The following is a 20,606-nucleotide window of genomic DNA, read 5'->3' as shown; positions in this document are numbered from 1 at the left end:
GGCTCAGCTCTGCCCCTCCAGCATCATTATTGTTCTCAAGGTCCGACACATCTACGGGCGCGGAAGGAGGGGAGGGCCGGGGAAAGACACACAGACAGGGTGACAGAGAGAGACAGAGACAAGAAAAGCTGTTGGGAAAAAAAAAAGAGTGGCCGGTGCATAGAGAAAAAAGGCAGGAATTACAGGAAAAGGCACAGGCAGCAGCAGAGCAGCACAGACAGCAACATGGGCAGGGCAGGCACTCTCCTCCCCAGCCCGGGCAGCCCTGCAGGTGACACGGGGCTGTTGGGTGAGGCAGATGCTGGAAGCACCATCTTGGGCTCCCAGGGACACTGTTGCAACCTCAGGTCCTGCATCCATCAGGTCTGGGACCAAATATCCTCCCCAAGCGTGTGCCACTGCCTCTGGCATCCTCTCCACCTCACAGAGCCTGTATGGTTTTCCCTGCCCAGATGCCCCAGATTAGCCAGATCTGGGAGCAGAGGATGAGAAGGGAAGGGGATGAGAGGGGGTGGCCCTGTGCCCTACAAAGGGGTCAGGTAGACAGGGGCAGGAGGAGCAGCAGGATTCCCCCAGAGGGTCTGCTCGAAGGAAGCCCATGGCCCTGATGGAGCAGCACCTTGGCAGGCAGCCAGAGAATGAAGCCAGCACTAGAGGCAGGGGGTGCTTGCCAGCTGGCACCCCAGGAGTCAGCTCTGGGGGGAGATGCCTCCTGCAGCCCTGAGGAGTTACTGGTTCTCAGAGCAGTGTGCAAGAGGGCAGGCAGGGCACGGGTCAGCAGGTGCAGGAGTAGTCACCCATCTGCATTAGCCAGAAGGGCACAAGCAGAGCCCTGGCATCCTCAGCAGGTTTGCCATGGCCTGACTGCACTGCCTGACCCAGGGTGGGACAAGGCCCAGTGCTTATCCACAGGCCAAAGCCTCCTGGCCACCATCACCCACCAATCCACCAGTAGAGCACCATTCCATCCCACCCCGAGGGCCGTGCCAGGCTCCAGCCCCAGTGAGACACCAGCAGCAGCAGCAGAGCAGCAGCGACAGGAAACATCACAACAGCATGAAGGAGGAGTCCCCGTGTGGCCTGGGCCCTTGGCATGGCCAGCTGGGAGGACACTGGTCCCTTCAGCACTAGCCCAGGTGCTAGCCAGCACTCTGGCACCATGCCCTGTGCCAGCTCCCCGAGGATGGGCAGCCTGCAGGCACACAGCACCCCGGCAGCAGGGGCTGGCTGCAGGAGCCCCTCCCCATGCTGCCACGGGTGCCCCTGGGCACAGCCCAGATCTCCAAAAAGCTGGGAAGCAACAGAGAGTACCAGTGATGGGGAATACACACATTTGGATCCTCCTGCAGCAGGGTGGGCTAAGAGAGAAAGAGAGGGCAGGGAGGGGGGTGAGACAGAGAGAACAGAAGAGAGAACAGAACAAGGGCAGGGGGTTCATCTCAGTGGGGTATCAGACAGCACAGGGAGGGGAGGCCCATGGGCACGTGCAGTCCCAGCAACGCCTTCCTGGCACCTCTGCTGGGTGCTGGACGCTGAAGATGGTGGGTGGAAGGGAAGAAGGGGAAGGATAGGTTGGCAGGCAGAAAGCAGCTCCCCCTGCCACAGGAGGGGCTGGGGGCTGTGCAGGGGCTCACAGGGGCAGCACTGGTGCTGCTATGGGGCAGGGCAGCAGGGTGCAGGGAGCCTGTGGGGACATTAGCCCATCTCTGCCTGGAGCCAGGGCAGAGAGCACCCCTGGTACCTACTGTCAATGATGTCCCCGAGGGCCCTGGGCGTAGAGCAGGTCACGCAGACGAGCCACCTCATCCTTCAGCTCCCTGATGAGCTTGTTGTGGGGTCCTCATTGATGACAGCATTGCAGCGGATCTGCTTGGCACGGTCAGCGTACCTGGGGAACAGGGCAGGGGCTTGAGCAACACCAGAACAGGGGCAGGGGCTTGAGCACACCAGAACAGGGGCAGGGGCTTGAGCAATGCAAGAACAGGGGCAGGGGTCTTGAGCAACACAAGATCAAGGAAGGGTCTTGAACAGAACAAAACAGGGGCAGGATCTTGAACAACACTGAGAACAGTGGGCAGGCAACACAAGAACAGGGGTAGGGTCTTGAGCAACACACAAGAACAGGGGCAGGGTCTTGAACAGCACAAAAACAGGGGCAAAATCCCAGCTGCTGGACAAGCAGGAGTGTTGCAGAGCCCCTCCAGCAAGGAGGATCCCAGTGCCAGGACAATCCTTTGGCCTTTTGTCTGGGGTTGCAGGCTCCCCCCACACTACACCCCAGGCAGGGACACCACAGAGGTGGGACAGCACGTGGCAGTGCCTGGCCTCAGCCTCCCCTGTCCCTGCTCACTGCAGGAAGGACAAGGGCACTTCTTCCTACCTGAGGGTGCTGAGGGTCTCGTCGTAGTTGATGTCAGCAGGACTGAGAGCAGCCACCATGGCAGTTCTGGAGTTGCCTCCTGCCCAGAGAGGACAGGCAATGAGGGGAGATGCTGCTCCCTGTGCCCCCTGGCACGCCCTGCCGTGCCCTTTGGCAGAGCACACCCCCAGCTGTCCTCACCCAGGTTCTCCCGCAGCAGCCAGGTCAGCACCGAGTCTCGGTACGGGATGAAATCTGTCTTCTTCTTCTTTTTGTTCTGGGAGAGCAAAGGGAAGGGCTGTCAGGCTGCCTGCTCCCCTCAAAGGGAAGGTACAGCTGGTCCCCAGCATGGGGACTTGGAGCAGGATGGAAACCTTGGGCATCTTTGCCCAGGTCCACAGGTCCAGCCTGTGAAATGCCCTGAGCTGGGAGGGTTGCTTAACGCTGGCTTCTGAGAGCCCCAGAGGGAAGAGGAGGAATGAGGAGAAGATGGCTCGAGTCCAGGCACAGTCTCACTCCCAAACCACTCTGAACCCACTCCCACTGTGCTCCAAAGCAACACCCCCTCCCCATCCAGCCTGGGCACCCACCTTGTTGGGCCCTGAATCCTGCAAAGGAAATGGAGACAATGTTTAGGGGAGCTGCTTTTTCCTTGGCACCCACCACACATCCCTGGCCCTCAAACAGAGATTATTATCACAGGTCCCCCATGCAGGTGGCATCTCCACCTGCCCAGCTTGTCCCAGCTGCAGGGACAGCGTGGGATGTGTCTGCCCACCCTTGGAGCTGGGATGCTCCATCCCCCAAAGCTGAGCCCAGCCCTGCTGCCCCGAGCCCATTTTTCCCCCAGTGCCAATGTTTGTCTGCTCTCCAGCTACCTACCATTTCTGCCAGGGCAGAGATGACTTTCCCCCAGAGTGGTCAAAGACTTGTTGATGTTTGCTCCTTCCTGGTTAGAAGAGGAAAATGCTCAGGCCCCCATTTCAGAGCCACATTAAAGCCCAGGAGAAAGTGAGGAATATCCAGCATGGTATGGGCAAAGAGGAGCTGGTCTAGACTGGGTAACCAGCACCCCCCAGCTGGGAATGATGGTGAAACTGGCACTGGGCAGCTTTCAAACACAATCCCATCCGGGATTCTGGCAGTGCAGTGGGCAAAGAACCAGGCAAGGGAAGGAGATGTTTTGGGGATGAGGGAGGAGGCCATGGTGTCCCACCAGCAGAAGGGGACCTCAGGTCAGCTCTCACCTTTAGCCTTGTGCCCTTGGCACCTGTGGAATCAGCTCTCTCACTGCCAGCCAGGTCCACCAAGCTGATTTTGCTGACCTGCAGGCAGAGGGAAGGCTGTCAGCCCTGTGGGCACAGCAAACCCAGCACAAAGCCAAACCCCCTTGCAGGATGGCACTGCTCTGAGGGCAGCAGTGGCTCTGCAGGGCCATCCCTGCAGGAGCTGCTCAGGAGCAGGGCTAATACCCTTGCAGGCAGGGCTGAAGCTGCCAAATACCCTGCACAGGGGTCAGTCCCTCAAGGGACCAGCAGCCCAGAATGCGCCTGGCACTCATCTCCCTCCTGCTCCAACCCTCCACCAGGCTGCACCACCATGCCCCAAGTGCTGATAAAAGCACACAAAAGTCCTCCCTGGACCCATGAGGGCTGCCCTGAGTGCCCAGGCCTGCTGTCACCTTCTCAGTGGTGATGTCTGTCTCGGCATCGTGGCGCTTCTGCGTGAAGATGATGTTGAAGACGGCGTGGGAGCGGCTGCTGGTCTCGTTCATGTTGGTGGCAGCCACTGTGCTGCAGGGAGAGCAGGACAGGGAGCTGTGACACCCTGTGGGGGACACTGCAGCGGCTGGGGACAGGGCCAGGACAGGGTACATGGGGGAAAGGCAAGAATAGAGGACAAGAGAGGGCTCTGGGAGAAGATGTGCACAGGTTCAGGCTTTTCCCTGCTGTCTCCAGTGCCCTTGGAAAGCAGGAGGAAAGTGAGGGGAAAGTGGGGATACCCAACACTCAGCGAGGAGGGGATTGCCACTTCCAGAGCAGCTGGACTGGCAAAGTCAGGGAGTGAAGCAGGACCTCCTAGAAGTGACTGCAAGCTTCCCAAACCCTGCCCATCTCCTGCCCTTCTCCAACTCACCGGGCTTTGTTCCCAGAGTCCATGAGGTCCTGGATGTCGTTGTAGGAGGTCACAGCCAGCTTGGAAAGGTCCTCAACATATGGACCCATCAGGGGATGCTCCCTCACCCGCAGGTTGCCCTTGTTCTTGGGGTTCAGCAGGTCCCTCACGCGCTCACAGTAGATCTCCATGTAGCTCACCTAGAGCAGAGGGCACGGGCAGAGCTGGCAGGGTGGCCCCACAGAGGGCTCTGCACACTGGCACGGCCTGTGGAGCCAGCTGGGGGGCCAGGAGGGGCAGGGCAGGCAGAGGGAGGGGTGCCTACCTCCACAGAGTAGGACATGTTGTCGTTGGTGGTGTCGTTGATGCGGGAGAAGAGATCCTCGCACAGCTGCGGACACAAGAGCCAGGATCAGCCCCCCTGCTCCTGCCTGGGGGGCCCAGACACTGGGGTTTCTGCCTTTTCACCCCAAAATCCAACCAGTCAGTGCTGGGATGGCTCCTGGGGAGCTGGCAGAGCTCACAAGGACAATCAGCATCCCCCAAGCCCCAATGTGGTGTCATTGATGTCCTCACACAGCTGCAGACACAAGAGTGCCCAGATACAGGGGTTTCTACCTTTTCACCCCAAAAACCAACCAGTCAGTGCTGGAATGGCTTCTGGGGAGCTGGCAGAGCCCCTCCACGCTGACATGGACAATCAGCATCCCCAGAGCCCTGCTGTGTCCTGCCAGGCCAGCTCTTGGTCAGCAGTTCAGCTCTTGGGCCACTGTTGCTCACACCCATTGGCCCTGTGTGGGCAGACCATTGTCCTTCCAGCCTTGGAGAGCCTGGGTGACCCTCCTTGACCCCCTCCTGGTGGAGCCATGCCAGCTCAGTGTCACAGCAGTGCTACATCAGACCTTGGCAAGGCCTCACTCCCACCCTGCTGCCCTCTGTCGCAGACATCTTTCATGGAAAATCCTTTCCTTAGGAGTTTTCCTCCTGAGAAGCTGAAAGGCCTCAAGAACAAAATGTAAACAATGGTTATCTGCTGCTGTGGAATGCAACAGGTGCATCTGGGATTGGTCTCATGTGGTTGTTTCTAATTAATGGCCAATCACAGCCAGCTGGCTCAGACAGAGAGTCCGAGCCACAAACCTTTGTTATCATTCTTTGCTATTCTATTCTTAGCTAGCCTTGTGATGAAATCCTTTCTTCTATTATTTTAGGATAGTTTTAATATAATATATATCATAAAATAATAAATCTGCCTTCTGAAACATGGAGTCAGATCCTCATCTCTTCCCTCTACTTGAGACCCCTGTGAACACCATCACAGCCCTCCTTCCTCCCAGCTCTGCTTTTCCTTTGGGCACCCCTTTGGGATGAGGCAGATTTCCCCAGGCACACCTGTGGGATGATGCCCTGCTGGTCCTTCTCCTGCTTGCCCATCATGGTGTAGGATTTCCCAGCTCCTGTCTGCCCGTAGGCGAAGATGCACACGTTGTAGCCTTCAAAGGCATGCTGCAGCATCTCCTCGCCAATGTCCCGGTACACTTGCTTCTGGGATGCATAGTTGATGTCTGCAGGCTGCACAGAGGAGGGGGACACGGAGAAATTTGGCAAGGAGGCCCTCCTGACCCTCCCCAGCCCAGCCTTTGAGGCAAGCTCAGCCCTCCCAGCGCTTACCGTAGTGTGGGACCAGTAGGAATAGTCAAAGCTGAAGCTTTTTGGTGTCTCTTTGGGCTGTTTTGGGTTCAGGATAGCTAGGGACAAACAGATGGGAACATGAGGCCACCAGCCACCCATGGTACCCCCACCCCATGCCCCTCTCCCCTCCTCCATGTGAGAGGGATGAAGGGTGATGGGTTTCAGTCCACAACCCTCCTGGAAGGCTGTCGCAGACATCTTTCCCTGCAAAATCCTTCTCTTAGGATTTTTTCTTCTTGAGAAGCTGAGAGGCCTCAGGGACAAAATGTAAACAATGGTTATCTGCTGCTGTGGGATGCAACAGGTGCATCTGGGATTGGTCTCATGTGCTTGTTTGGAATTAATGGCCAATCACAGTCAGCTGGCTCGGACACAGTGCCTGAGCCACAAACCTTTGTTATTCATTCTTTTCTATTCTTAGCTTAGCCAGCCTTCTGAGATGAAACCTTTTCTTCTATTCTTTTAGTATAGTTTTAATGTAACATATATAATAAAATAATAAATCAAGCCTTCTGAAATACGGAGTCAACTTTCTCATGTCTTCCCTCATTCGAAAACCCCTGTGAACACGGTCACACAGCAGGGTCACAGGCTCCCTGTCCCCAAAGCCCCCATGGTGTCACCTGTGGGGTGGGAGCAGCTGCAGCCCTGCCAGGGCTCCCCCAGAGCCCCTCTGGCTCCTTCCCCTGCAGGTGCCCAGCCCCAGCAGTGATCAATGCCTCGTGTCACACCAGCAGCGGAAACAAGAGTCTGCTTTTGTCATCCCCTGATGAAAAGGACGTTGCCATGGAAATTGGAGACTGCATCACTGCTCTTCCTCATGCCATGGGTTGGTTTTTTTTTTTTCTCCTCCTGTAGAGCATTTACCATGTGGTTTTATTTCTGAAACAACAGATGCATCAGAAGGAGCCCAAACCAGCGGGCAATCACGAGGTGCAGCCACCAGCCATGTTGGGTGACACTGAGGTGACATTGAGGCCTGCACAGCACAGCTCCCGTGCCCGCTGCCCCAGCTGCCCCCTGCCACCACCAGGGATGGAGGAACCACAAACCCTGAGCTTTCTCTTCAGTCAGCCAGGGCTCAAACCCCTCCTGATTCCAGCTGGGCATTCCTGGGCAGCCCCAGGCACGGGGCAGCTCACTGCTGGGAGTCTCTGGTGGCCAGATGTGCTTCCAGATGTGCAGTGTCACACACAGAGATGCTTTCTGCTCTGAACCCCTCCTCCAACACCAACTCCAATGGGAAGGGTCCCCCACTTGTGACCTGAGAACAACCCAGCACTGAGCGAGGCAGAGAGGGGAAGGGGGGTCAGGACGCAGCCCCAGCCACAAAACCACAGCGTGGAGCTGCTGAGATGCTCCCTGGCATAGAGAGAAGCCCAGCTCTGGCACCAAAGAGGGGCTGGCACGGGCTCCCTGCCTGTCCCCCTGCTGCAGGCAGCCTGGCCCCACTACCCTGGGGCATCCCAGGCAGGCTGAACACCAGGAGAAAGGGCTGGGGAGGAACAACTGGGAATCCTCCCCTGGGAGAGCAGCCCACGGTGGCTGCCCTTTCCTGACCCCTGCTAATGCTTGGATGTGGTGCTGAGGGCATTGTGAAGAGAAGCAGAAGTTGTGCAAGAAGTGGGATGGAGCATCTCTGGTGGCTCCTGGTGCTCAGCCTGGCAGCTCCACCTGGTCCCCAGGCCTGTCCCTGCCCTGCAGAGTGACACTGACCGTGCAAACAGGAGCAAAGATGGGTTGTGGAGCAGGGATGGAGCAGCACAAGGAGCCTGTTCTGCATCCCAGTGCCAGCCCATGCTGGGCACAGGGCAGGGGATGGCACCACGTGGCTCCAGGCACCCCAGCTGCAGCTCCAGCTGGCGTGGGACACCAGAGACTGGGACACAGGGGAGCATCCCAAGGGCAGGCATCTCCTGTCCTGAGCTGGAACACTCTTGCCATGCCCCTGCCATTCCCATTTACTTGCCTGCAGGCAGATAAATGCTGCTGGTGGAGTTTTTCCTTTCCTATAGGACTTGTGCAAAAAAAAAATCATGCTCTGGGCCATTGGGATTGAAAAGGCAAGGAGGGGTGTGGAGGTGAAGACAAACACAGAAACAAGGGGGCAGGAAGGAGGAAAACTTGTGGAGGGGTCCCTTGCCTTGCCCTGAAGAGGCAGCAGCATGAGTGGGCAGGCACAGAGCAGGAGAAAGCCCAGAGCCCACCTCAGAGAAAATAATCACCGGGGTTTAAAGGCAGCAGAGGCACAGCTCCACAGGACAGAGAACATGACTGGGATCAAATATCCTGGTGGGAGCCATCAGGAGAGGGGCCAGGAGCGCTGGTGCCAGGGATGGTGCCCACAGGGTGCAGGGCAGGCACAGAGCAGCGGGGCTGGGGGCAGCTGTGGCAGCTGGAAGCTTGCAGGTGAAAGGACAGCAGAGAAAGGCTGAGATCCCTCTGCCTCCCAGGCTCAATGGAGGCAGGAGAAGAAGCTGCCTCTCCACCCCAGCTCAGACAAAGGCCTCTCCAAATAATCCTGGGAAGGGGAAAACTTGCTCTCACCCCTCTCAGATATGTTGATCTTTGGCTTCTCTGCCAGGAGCTGGGGGGATTGGGACAGTCCTGCTCTGCTGGCACCCTCCTGCCTCCCCCAGCCACAGCAGCAGCAGAGCCCCCCACACTTTGCTCCCCAGCCCCCTGGCCAGGAGGATTAGCCAGTGGTTTGTCCATTCATGGAGAAAATCCTCCCTGTCAGCAAAGGGCTCCTGCCTGCAGCCCTGCTGCCCTCCCTGGAGCAGAGGCACGGGCTGCAGGGCTGGGGGCACGGCCAGGGTGAGCAGGGGCACACAGCTCTGAGCAAACAGTGCCATGCTGGAGCTGGGGGCTGCCTGATGCTCTTGGCTAGGACTGGGGCACGACAGTTCCCCCCAGGACCAGAATGGGGAACATCTGCCCTCCCATTGCCTGCCCTGGGCAGCTGGGCAGCTCCTGCATGGACAGGAGGCTTCCTCACTACGAGGGCAGGTGGAGAATCCCTGTCCAGCCACGAGAACCCCACAGGAGGCCAGAGACCAGCAGGGGCTGCCCCACAGAGCTTCCCCCGGGCCTGGGGTGGCCAGCGGGGTCCCAGCGCCCCCCGGCACCCCTGGGCGCTGTCCCCTGCCAGCAGCAGGGTTGTCATGGCAGCCTGCAGGGCGGGGGTGGCTCCAGCAGCGTGTCACCCACCGCCGGTGACGCAGGATGGAGTTATTTTAGACACTGCCCCATCTGGAGGCTTCCAGAGCCACAGAGGAGGGGTTTCACTGCCAGTCCCACACCCTGCTGGTGTCTAAAGAGGGGCAAGGGCTCCAGACAGCACACACAGCCCCAGGGCTCCAGGCTGAGCACACCATTCCCTGGGCAAACCCCCCTCCCATCCTTCCCTGATGCTGCTGCTGCAGCTCCAAGAGCCCCAGAGAGCAGGGATGGGTCCTGGTGTGCTGCAGTGAGTGGTACCTGGACAGGCAGTCAAAAAACATTTTCTGGCCCACACACAGCTCCAAGACCAGGTTGGAAGAGCCTGATCTCTAGTGGAAGGTTGGAACGAGATCATCTTTAACACAAATCCCTTCTGAAAAAGGGGATTTGTTTGATTCTGTGATTCCTCTGTCATTGCCTACTGGGGAATACTGCCTCTTTCTTTCACTGTCACCAAAATCCAAGGGCTCAGTGCCATGTAGGTCCCACCACTGCCATTCCAACAGCATCTCCCCATGGGATGCTGACCCCATTCCCACATCTCCCCGTCCAAACCACTGGAGATGCTTCAGGCATCCTCACACCGATCCGCCCCAGACTGCTGCGACCACACCACCCCTGCTCCTTGCCAGCAGCACCCAAACCCCCCTTCCTGCCCCCGGGGCACTCACTGGTGGTGCTTCCCGACATCTGGATGATGCACTTGGACTCGCGGCTCATCTCCCGGGAGTTGAAGGGCCGGACCCGCACCGCCACCTTCACCGAGGCTCCCGCCATGGCGCCGGCCCCGCCCGCCTGCCGCTGCCCCGGAGCGCTGCCTGGCCTGAAACGGGAGGGAAAGCAAAGGGAAGGGAAGGAAAGGGGGTCAGGAACACCTGCATGCCAACCCACACCCTGCACCTGTGCTGCGTGGATGGATGGATGGAGGGCCTGTGCAAGGAAACTGCAGGGAACGCTGCTCTGCCTCTGCCCCCAAGATGATGTTTTGTTCCATATCTCATTTTACCTGTTTTCTCTGTCATACCTCAGGTCAGGACCCCCAGCTCAGTCCCAGTGGAGCACGGGAGCCTGCAGGGCTCAGGGATGGAGGCTCCAGTGCTCATCTCAGTCCCCAGGGCAGCACTGGAGCCTGCATCCCCCCGGGCACCCCCAGCAGCCACTGCCAGCATCAGCACAACCCCAAGGAGCAGCTTCTCCAACCCAGGGTGACAATGCCATCAAATAGGTACCCCCCCAACCTGCAAGAAAAGTCCCAGCCCGTTACCAGAGCCTGCTGCCTCCCCTCCAAGCCCAGCAGAGCAGGGCTGGGCAGCAGGACAGAGCAGGGAGGGAGGCAGGGAAGCGATGGCATTCCACTGGGAACGGAGGCGGTGGCTGGGCATGCGCCTCCCATTCAGCTCCCACAGAGCAGACCTGCAGCATCAGCACCAGCAGCCCTTCCTGGGGAGCCAGTGGCCATTGCACTCAGCCCCAGCTCCCAGTTTACCATCCTATTTCCAGTCCTTTTGCTGAAAAATTAAACTGCACATCTCACCAAGACAAAACAAACCACTCGCCAACACCTCCCAGAGCAGCTGAGCATCCCAGCACTGATGCTCTGCAGGCCAATCCCAACTTCCCTCAGCTGCAGTTAAGCCTCAAGACCACTGCCAGAAAATTGTACTGGGATCCTTCCTCTGATTGCTTTGGGATCCTTTTGGACCTGCCACAAATCCCTTTCTAACATCCATCCCTTTTCCTGCCTTTCCCTACTCCCTGGCTCCTCCCTGCTGGTGAAAACGGAGCACAGAACCCCTCAGAAAATGGGCAGGAGCTGCTCCTCTGGCATCCCAGCTGCAAGGCTGGGTGTGAATTCCCTGATGCTTTCCAAGCCTGGGTTTTGCCAGCAAGATGTTTGCCCCGGGAGGAAGGAGATCAGGGAGAGAAATGAGATCGTTAGTGAGCACCAGCTCTGGTTACATGGGCCATGACCAGAAGGAGGGATCTTGAACATGAGATGTGTTTTCCCACAGTGGAAATGAAAAATTCAGGAGAATTTGTGGAAAAAGTGGGGGGATAGGGAAGAGAAAACCAAATCCACAGAATAGAAAGTATCCCAAGAGAAGGGGATGGTTTTAAAACTACCTGAGGTCTGACAGCTGAGGTTTGATTTCCAAGAGGGTGAGAGGAAACCAAGGACACGGCGGAAAAATTTGCATCGAGAAAGTGTTACAAGCTTGGCACTGCCTTTCAGAAACCCTTTGCCTGTTTTATAAGTGAGCTGGCATGTCCAACAGCGTGCAGAGGACAAAGCTGCTTCTGTTGGAGTTCCCAAGCCCCCCTCTTATCTCCCTGCTGGGATGGCTCCGCAGCTCCCACTGTGCTCAGCCAGTGATCACACCCATGAATCCCACAGTTCAAGCGTTTGGTCCCAGCTCTTCTGAGCTTGGATTATTTTAAGCAGGTGTTTAACACCACCCTTGAGTCCCTAGGCAAGCAAGTGGGCTCTGCCTCCCAGTGGCCTCCGCCTCCCTGCTCAGCTGGGGGAAGGAAAATTAACCAGCAGAGCTTGCCAAAGGGGAACGGAGGAGTTGTTTTTCCCAGGAAAACGATTGGATGTATTCCCAAGTGGAAGGGCTGCATCTTCACCGGGCCAAGAGCCGGAGCTGCTCCACCCTGTGGCACCGCTCAAGGACAATGGATCCACCCCGGGGCAAGGCTGCCCCTGACACCTGGCCATGTCACACCCTTCCCTCTGCCCCCGAGCCAAGGCAGCTCCCTTCCCCAGCTCTGCGGCCTCTCCAGAGGTGGCTCAGGTCCCTGCACAGCCCCAGAACAGCAACAGCCCTCAGTGAGCCCACCAGGACCCGCTGCTGCCTGCCTGGGCCACCTCAGCCCCTGCTCTCGTCCCCTCCCACCCTGTGCCACTCCCAGCCGCTCCAGCCCCATCACTGCCCACAAAGACACTCTGGTTTCTCCTTTGAACACTTGCCTGTGTGCCTCATTCTGCTGTGTGCCTTCCAGTAGTGCTGCTTTCCTTTCTTTGCCTTTTTCTGCCCACTCAGCCCCACACCCCACACCCCACCAATGCTGGCTGTGAGAACCTCCCTCCTGGCCAGCAGCACCTTTTCTCTCTCCCTGCCATCACAGGCTACATCCCAGCGTATTCCCATCTGGCTGTGATGTGATGTGAGCTCCTCTCCTGGCCAGCATTCCCTGCTGCAGAGTCCCAGTTCCATTTTCTGCTCCCTCCATTTCCCTCAGCATCCTTGGTGGGCAGTGCCCTGCTTCCCTCTGCTCCTCTGCAGCTCTCCAGCTCCATCCAGCCAAGGAGCCCAGGTGACATCCTGTGCCCTTGGGGACCGCCAGCAGACACTGCCCAGCTGCTCCTTACCCTCCTTTCCTTCCCCTGACTCACTCAGCTGCAGGGAGGCAGCCCTGGCATCACTGGGCATCCAGGGGAGAGAGGGGCAGGGCTGCAGCGGGCAGGGCAGGGCAGGGCAGGGCTGGGCAGGACCAGGGCAGCCCCCCCAGCCCTGTGGGCAGCTCCAGCCCGGCCAGCTCTCCCTGCCTGGGGGCAGCCAGAGCAGTTTAATCTGCTGCCATCGAGAGAAATTCGATAAGCCAGGGCCAGCCCTTCGCTGCTGGGAGGGTGCCAGCACCACAGCCCCGCTCCCTGCTCCCTCCCTGCCGCCTGCCAGGGCTGCCCTGCTCACAGGGGAGGCTGCAGAGAGGAATGGCCACGTCCTGGGGCCAGGGGGAACATCTGGACCTGTCCCCAGTTTCCATCTTTCCCCCCTTCCCGTGCACCCTGCTGGCTCTGCCTCTCCCTGTGACACACCAGGCACCCCCAGTGAGGAGCAAATCATGGAGAGCCACGATTAACTGGATCAGCCAAGATTAATTGGGCAGAGATTAGCTAATGAAACCACTCTTTAGTGCAGGGGCTACCAACTGGCAGCCTCTCCTGCTGAGAGGTGACCAGCAGGACGGGGAGCATTGTCCCCAGGTGCCACCAAGCAGCAAGCTCTTCCTCAAAGGATGCTGTGCTGCTGTCCCCCAGCTCCAGCAGATGAGGAGCTGCCTCAGCCAGGGAGATCCAAGGCGAGTTTCCCTTTGTCTGCTCCCATCCAGCCCCACATCACCTCAGCCAGGGCGAGGGTGGACGCCCCGTTGGCAGCACTGGTGTGCTCTCAGCAGCTTTGCTGTGGTGAGCCCTTCCCCTGCAGCCTTTGTTGGGGTCTGGCCGGGCCCACGGGGCTCTGTGGTGCCTCCAGGGCAGCAGGAACGCGCTGCTGGATGACACGGCACCGTCAGGCTCCTCACCCACCTCCCTCCCGCCCCACACAGCACGAGGGGCCATGACGGTGCAGTTTTCTCCAGAGCAGCACCTGCAGGCAGGGAGGCAGCTCAGAGGACAGCCCAGGACAAGGACAGAGCCCCCCAGAGCCAGATGAAAGCCAGCCCAGCTCCCCCATCACCCTGCCCCGTGCCCCCTCACCTCCTGCCCACCCCAATGGGGGACACAGCCCCAGGGCAGAGCTTGCAGCTCCCTGAGAACTCCCAGGCAGATTCAGTTCACAGGTAGCAAATGCAAGGACATGGATGAGGGGTTCTGCTCCCCATCTCTGCTGCAGAGTAACCCCACCCCCATCCCTGCTCCCTCCATCCTCTCTTCCAGCCACGCCAGCCCAAAGCAGGGAAAGGGGCACAGAAAGGGCAGCGAGCTCTGGGGGCACCGCTGGGCACGGGCAAGGGCAGCCAGGGAGGGGCTGCACAACAGATGCCCACAGCAGCCAGGCCGTGAGGGGCTGCAGGGATGTGCAGGGTGGTGCTGGCAGCATCTTTGCCAGCGCCAGCTGCCACCTCCCAGACAAAATGGAGGTCAGCAGCAGCAGCAGCAGCGTGCCGAGATGGCAGAGCCACCACACCCCTGGCCATACCCGGGGGATTGTGTGCTGCCTCTCTGTCCCCAGTGCCACAGAGGCCACCTGCTCGGGGCTGCTACGGGGGCTGTGCCTGCCTCTGGGGTGGGACAGAGGATGCTCGGCTGGTCCCTGGTGCCCCCCGAGCCCTGATGGTGTCGCATGGGACCCGAGCAGGCAGCAGCCCGGCTCACTGGGGTCTGCAGGGTCTAGGGGAGGAGGAGGAGGAGGAGGAGGGGGAGAAGGCAGCAGAGGAGTGAGACAATGGGGCAGGTGCAGGACTGCTCCCTGCGAGCCTGGATGACAAGCGCGGAGCTCTGCGCTAGCCCCGCACCCCGGACCGGCCCCTTCCACAGCCAGCAGCCACCGCGGTGACATGGCGGCCCTGCTCCGGCCACCCCACAGCGCAAGGTCACCGGCAGCTGCTCGTCCTTGGGGGCCAAGAACAGCCTGGGCACCGCAGCATCTTTGCCGTGCGAGAGCCCCAGGCGGGGCACCCGGCGCTCCCCGCAGCGCTGCTGTTCGGCTCCGGAGCATCCTGACGGTGATGACGCAAGATGGCTCAGCTGCACAGCCACTGCCATCTGCCCCGCAGGGACAGCAGGGGTGCCTCCGGGGCGGCTCCTGTGCCCCCCGCCACGGCATCCTCCCCTTCGCACCCTGCCCGGGGCCGGGGCGGCAGAGGCGTCTCCCCGTCCGCGAGCAGCCCCCCCGCGCACCCCGGCTGGATCCTTCTGGAAGATGATGGGGCGGCACCCGGCGCTCCCCGCGCTGGGGACCCCAGGGCAGCTTCCCCACACCCCAACACCGAGCATCGGGGGGGCTCCGCAAAATGGCCCCGGCCGCAGCCCCCCCCCGCCCCGCCGGACCCTCGGGACGCGCATCCCGCTCCCGCCCGCCGGGGCCACGAGGGGCGGCACCGCCACCGCCGAGCAGCCCCGGTGTCCCCCCGCGGCCATCGCCCCGGTGCTGCCCGGTGCCGCCCGCCCCTCCCTACCTGTGATGCCCGCGGCCGGGGCCGTGGCCGGTTCGGAGGGGCGCGGCGCTCAGCCGTGGGCGGGGGGCGCCGGCATGAGGCCGAGCCGCGCGGTGCGATGCGGTGCCGGTGCCGGTGTCGGTGCCGGTGCGGGTGGCAGCGGCCCCGCCCCTGCGGTCCCCGCCCCACGCGCTGGTTGGCGGCCGCCGCCGCCCGGAGGGGGACGCGGGGACCGGGAGGGCGCGCGCGGGGATGGAGCGGTGACGTCAGCGCATCCCCCGGCCCCGGGAGCTGCGGAGCCGCCGCAGGGGCGGGGCGGGGCGGGGCGGGGCCGCTGTCGCCTGGCAACCGGCACCGGCCCGGTACCCCGGTACCCCCGTACCCCCGTACCCCGGTACCCCCGTACCCCGGTACCCGGGCCGGACACCGCTAGCGCTGCTCCCCGGTGCAGAATTCCGAGGAGCGGCCCCGGCCCCCGGTGCCGTCAGTTCGCTCCTCCGTCCGCCGGGCCGCCGCCCGGGGCACGGCCGCTCCTGCCCATCTGCGCCCGGAACTGAGAGGCAGCGCAGAAAGCGGATTATTCCCTCGCTGCCAGCTGTTTGCAGCCTCGCCCCTCGGCAGCCCCCAGGCCACGCGTGCCCTCCCCGCCCCAGCCATGCCCCAAATCTCCCCAGAAAACAGGGACATCTCCATCTGATATGTCATCATCGCTCTGGTGGGTGATGGCTGGGCAGCAGTCCCCGGGCTGGCTGTGGCTTCCATCAGCCATGTCGGAGCAAACTCATCTGCCCCCAGCTCCTCTCAGTGGTCCTTGCCCTGTGCCTCTGTCCCTGTCTTCAGCAGCGGCCACTGGTGCCATTTCTGCCATTTCCCACCCCTGTGCTGCCATCCCTAACCAAAGCTTTGCTCACTGAGGGGCTCCTCTGGGCAGGGACCCACTCATGGCTCTGCTAAAGCTGGCAGAGGGCAGCTTGTTTGCATTTCAGGGTGTGGATGGCAGAGAGCACGCCAGAGGTCGGGCACAAGGCAATGTGCTGTGGGTACACACAGCAGGTAACAGAATATGGACCCCACGCGGGGCCTGTGGCACCCTCAGGACACTGGGATGCTCATGGTCCAGGCTGAGCCTGCAGAGCACAGCTCGGTGGGGCAGGGATTGTGCCAGTGTCCCAGCCCACAGCCCTGGTGCTCATCAGTCCCCTGGCCAGCCTCCCTCAGGCTGTCACCCAGCCAGTGTCCCTCTGCAAGGCAGGGCCCCGGGCAGGGAGCTCTGCTCAACAGGAGCTTTTTCCTGCAGGAGGAGCTACAACCATGGCAGCTGTGCCAGACCATTCTCAGCACAACCATCCCGAGGCACAGCTCCAGGTGCCCAGAGCAGGGATCCCTCCTGCTGGGATGCTGTTGGGAGACATAATCTTTGCTGTTGTGTGGGCATGGGGACAGGGACTGCCTGGGTACCAGGACAGTGCCACCCTGAGCACCAGCAAGGGGGCATCCCCCAAAACGAGGGGCCCAAGGCAGCGGGGACAGCACTGGTGACACATTAACCAGGCAGGGGAGGCAGCCAGGGGTAGAGTCCAGACTGGTAGTGGAGGGGCACCGATTTCTGGGTCAAGGTCCATGGGGACCCTGGACACTGCTGGCACGGGATCCACCGCGCTGCAATGCTGGCAGCTGCTCAGGCAGCCTCCACCACTCCTGTGCTCTGGGCTCAGCTGCTGGGCACAGCGCGGCGTGCCATGGCCACCAGCCTGCTCCGCGTGTGCCCTCCGGGGGAGCTGCTGCGGCCGCTGGCCGTGCCGGAGCGGCTGCTGCTCGGCCCGGGCCCCAGCAACGTGCCCCGCCGCATCCGGGCTGCGGGGGCAGCCCAGCTCCTGGGCCACATGCACCCCGAGGTGCTGCAGGTGAGCCCAGCCTTCCTCCCCTCCCCTCCTCCTCCTCCTCACCCCCAGGAGGGGCTGGAGCGGCTCTGCTGGGGCCGGAGGAGCAGGAGCAGTGCTGGCCAGCGTGCTGCCGCCGCAGGTGATGGATGAGATCAAGGCGGGCATCCAGTACGCCTTCCAGACGCGCAACAGGCTGAGCCTGGCCCTCAGCGGCAGCGGCCACTGCGCCATGGAGGCCGCCCTCCTCAACCTGCTGGAGCGAGGTGACACCGTGCTGGTGGCCATCAATGGCATCTGGGGACAGCGTGCTGCCGAGATGGCCAGCAGGCTGGGTATGCTGGGGCAGGGCTGAGGGCACTGGGCTTGAGGGCAGGGTGCCCTGGTTTGCTGTCCCAGCCCTGGCAGTGCTCGGTGACACAGCTATAGAGAGCACTCCATTTTTTCCAAGAATGGTGCCACCCCATTTATGGTGCTTTACGGCACTGGGCAAACCTGCATGAGGCCAGACTCTGGCAGGTGCCTCTGCTCCTGGTTCATGTGTGACCAGTTCCCCCATGGATCAGGTGACTGCCCAGTGTAAGTATGCCCACCCCTCACTCTCTTCTGCCCAAATTCCTGCCAGGAGCCAATGTGTGTGAGCTGCTGAAGCCCCCGGGCGAGTACTTCACTCCACAGGACATTGAGCAGGTGAGCGCTGGCCGCTGTGCAGAGGGCACAGCTGACCTCCAGCACGGTCACCTTCCCCCTGTGTCGTGCAGGGCCTGGTGCAGCACAAACCTTTGGTGCTCTTCATCACCCACGGCGAGTCCTCCACTGGGGTGCTGCAGCCACTGGAGGGGCTGGGCGAGCTCTGCCACCGGTCAGTGCATGGTGGGCACTGGGGATTTATCTGTGCTGGGCTCTGTGTTGTGCTGGAAGTCGGTGCCAGTGAGACACGCAGCCCCTGTGGGGACTAGGGCTGCAGGCAGAGATGTGGCAGAGGAGGTGGCAGCAGCAGCAGCGGGCTGAGCTCTGTCCTCCCACAGACACGGCTGCCTGCTGCTGGTGGACGCAGTGGCATCGCTTGGGGGAGCCCCCATCTTCATGGACCAGCAGGGTAAGAGCCACAGTGCCATCATGGGCAGCCAGGGGACAAAGGGCTCGTGGACAGGGAGAGAGGGCAGGGGGATCAGCAGCCCCTCAGCCTGCATTTTGGCTGGCAGCACTAGAAACTGGTCCAGTCTGTTCCTCTTGGGGACCATCAGCAGTGCCAGAAGCCCTCCCAAAGCAGCCTGAACACGAGCAGGACCTGCCCTGTGTGCCATCCTTGTGCCCCCCACCCACCACTTGCAGCTAGGTCAGAGAGCTCAGCATTTTCCTGCTGGGAGCCTCTGATTCCTCAGGAGCTGTCTTCCCTGCTGGGCAGAGATCGATGTCCTGTACTCGGGGTCCCAGAAGGTCCTGAACGCACCCCCTGGCAGCGCCCCCATCTCCTTCAGTGAGAGAGCCAGGTAAGCGCAGCCTGGCTGGGAGGTGATGGGGCTGGATCGCCTCTCTCCTGCTTCTGTCCTGCTCTGCAGTGCTACGGGGGTGGATCCATCCCATCCCATCCCATCCCATCCCATCCCATCCCATCCCATCCCATCCCAGGGCAGTGACTGGGAGCTGGAGCCCATCTCAGCGCTCACTGTAGGATGGGAGCTCTCTGCGCTCCCTCCCGCCTTGGAGCTGGTGGGGTGAAGGTCCTCCCTGTCCCCAGCACTCTGTCTCACCAGGGAGAAGCTGCTGAGGAGGAAGACGAAGCCGCCATCCTACTACCTGGACATTAACTGCTTGGCGAACTACTGGGGCTGTGACGGGGAGCCGCGGAGGTGAGGGCGGGCTCTCCTCTCCTCTCACACGGCTGCAAACACTCCCCAGCAGCCTCTGTGCCGGCTCGGGGGCTGCCCCTGCCCTTCAGGGCTCAGCCCTGCCTCCCACCACCCTGCCTGGCTGCTGCTCAGGCGATGAACGAGGAGAGAGGATGCTGTGCCTCAGTTTCCCCATGAGCACGGGGCTGCAGGCGAGCCGAACCCCTCCGGGTGCCCCTTGCAGGTACCACCACACAGCGCCCATCAACAGCTTCTTCAGCCTGCGGGAGGGCCTGGCCCTGCTGGCAGAACGGGTGAGTGGCACCGGGCGGGCAGGGCAGCCCCAGCGGTGCCCGTGGGTGCCTGGAGGTGCCTGTCAGCAGCAGAGATCTCCCCTGTGCTCTCTGCCCGCAGGGTCTGGAGAGCTCCTGGGAGCGGCACCGGGCCAACTGCAGCCACCTGTGCCAGGGGCTGCTCGACATGGGGCTGGAGCTCTTTGTGGAGGAGGAGGTGGGTGCAGGACAAGCCCACCATCACCATCAGGGAGTGGGGGCAGCGTGGGGACACAGCCCTGAGCAGCCGGAGATGTGCCTGGGCAGCTTTTGATGCCAGGGAAAAGTCTCCCTGCTCTGTGGTGCTCTCTCCTGGCGCTGTGCTGGGGTCACAGGGGCCGTGGGACTGGAACCAGTTTGTCTGTTCCTCAGAAAGCCAGGCTGCCCACCATCACCACCGTCAGGGTGCCCAAGGGCTACAGCTGGAAGGACATCACGGCTTTCCTGATGGACCAGCACGGCGTGGAGATCGCCGGGGGCCTGGGCCCCACGGCGGGCAAGGTGGGCACAGCCCTGCCCTGCTGCTGGTGGTGCCCACGGCTGCCGGGCACAGCTCCCCGCCTTCCCTGCCCCTCCCTGGCTGTCCCATTGCCCGGGGCCACGCATTGCACCCTAACCGCACACAATCACCGCTAATTGAATAACCACGCGCGTAATTAGTAATTAGCGCCGTGACACCTCTTTATAGGGAACGGGGTGTTAAATGCGAGCGAGGGAGCTGCGCACAGCCCCTCACACCTGGCTGGGCGTCCCTCAACCCTTCCTGCCGAGGCATAAACACTCATCCTCATCCTCCTCCTCCTCCTCCAGGTGCTGCGCATCGGCCTCATGGGCTGCAACTCAACCCGGGACAACGTGGAGCGAGTGCTGGGAGCCCTGCGGGACGCCCTGCAGCGCTGCCCCCGCAGCCGGCTGTGAGCCCCCGGGCACTGCCTGGCATGCCTGGCACCAGAGGGACTCACTGCCTCCCTGGGATGCTGCAGGAGCCACGTCCAGCAAGCCAAGGCGCTTGGAAAGGAGCTGGGATAGCAGGGGCATGGAGAGGATGGCTGTGTGAGGCACGGCTCAAAACCACTCAACCCATCACCCCACAGTGGCCTGGCCCCAACATGGTGACCTTCAGCAAGCTGGCAGGGGGCTGGATCAGGGTCCGACCACAGGGTTCTTCCCCTCCCACCACCAACACCTCACCCTGCAGTGCAGAATGGCAGCCATCCCCTCCAGGTTCTGTACCATGCAGTTCCCAGTGCCCAGCTCCACCAGGGGCTGTGTGTGCCCTCCCCAGCTCCACCAG

General features: G+C 61.4%; 2 protein-coding genes across 2 annotated transcripts in view; one reads left to right on the top strand and one right to left on the bottom strand.

Annotated features, from left to right (window-relative positions):
• The window catches only part of KIF1A (kinesin family member 1A), a 37,642-nt gene extending 27,431 nt beyond the window's left edge, over window positions 1–10,211 (bottom strand). The window contains 17 exon segments of the mRNA XM_058030793.1: window positions 798–801; window positions 1,312–1,358; window positions 1,746–1,764; window positions 1,766–1,833; window positions 1,836–1,888; window positions 2,381–2,459; window positions 2,561–2,636; window positions 2,950–2,967; window positions 3,242–3,271; window positions 3,273–3,308; window positions 3,607–3,684; window positions 4,041–4,152; window positions 4,496–4,674; window positions 4,800–4,865; window positions 5,867–6,046; window positions 6,146–6,222; window positions 10,060–10,211. Coding sequence (XP_057886776.1) covers window positions 798–801; window positions 1,312–1,358; window positions 1,746–1,764; window positions 1,766–1,833; window positions 1,836–1,888; window positions 2,381–2,459; window positions 2,561–2,636; window positions 2,950–2,967; window positions 3,242–3,271; window positions 3,273–3,308; window positions 3,607–3,684; window positions 4,041–4,152; window positions 4,496–4,674; window positions 4,800–4,865; window positions 5,867–6,046; window positions 6,146–6,222; window positions 10,060–10,165 — 1,228 coding nt within the window. The 5' untranslated portion in view covers window positions 10,166–10,211.
• Window positions 10,212–16,998: 6,787 nt separating this feature from the next.
• Window positions 16,999–20,230, top strand: AGXT (alanine--glyoxylate aminotransferase). The gene is made up of 11 exons (XM_058031375.1): window positions 16,999–17,172; window positions 17,291–17,483; window positions 17,774–17,838; window positions 17,910–18,010; window positions 18,177–18,247; window positions 18,557–18,641; window positions 18,906–19,001; window positions 19,225–19,294; window positions 19,395–19,494; window positions 19,689–19,813; window positions 20,123–20,230. Exons 1-11 carry the CDS (start codon window positions 17,008–17,010, stop codon window positions 20,228–20,230), a joined length of 1,179 nt encoding a protein of 392 aa, XP_057887358.1. The 5' UTR covers window positions 16,999–17,007.
• The last annotated feature ends 376 nt before the right edge of the window (window positions 20,231–20,606 follow it).

The sequence above is a fragment of the Melospiza georgiana genome, chromosome 10 (assembly GCF_028018845.1).
Source record: "Melospiza georgiana isolate bMelGeo1 chromosome 10, bMelGeo1.pri, whole genome shotgun sequence".
Lineage (NCBI taxonomy): Eukaryota > Metazoa > Chordata > Aves > Passeriformes > Passerellidae > Melospiza > Melospiza georgiana.
This window is presented reverse-complemented; position numbering and strand designations above follow the sequence as displayed.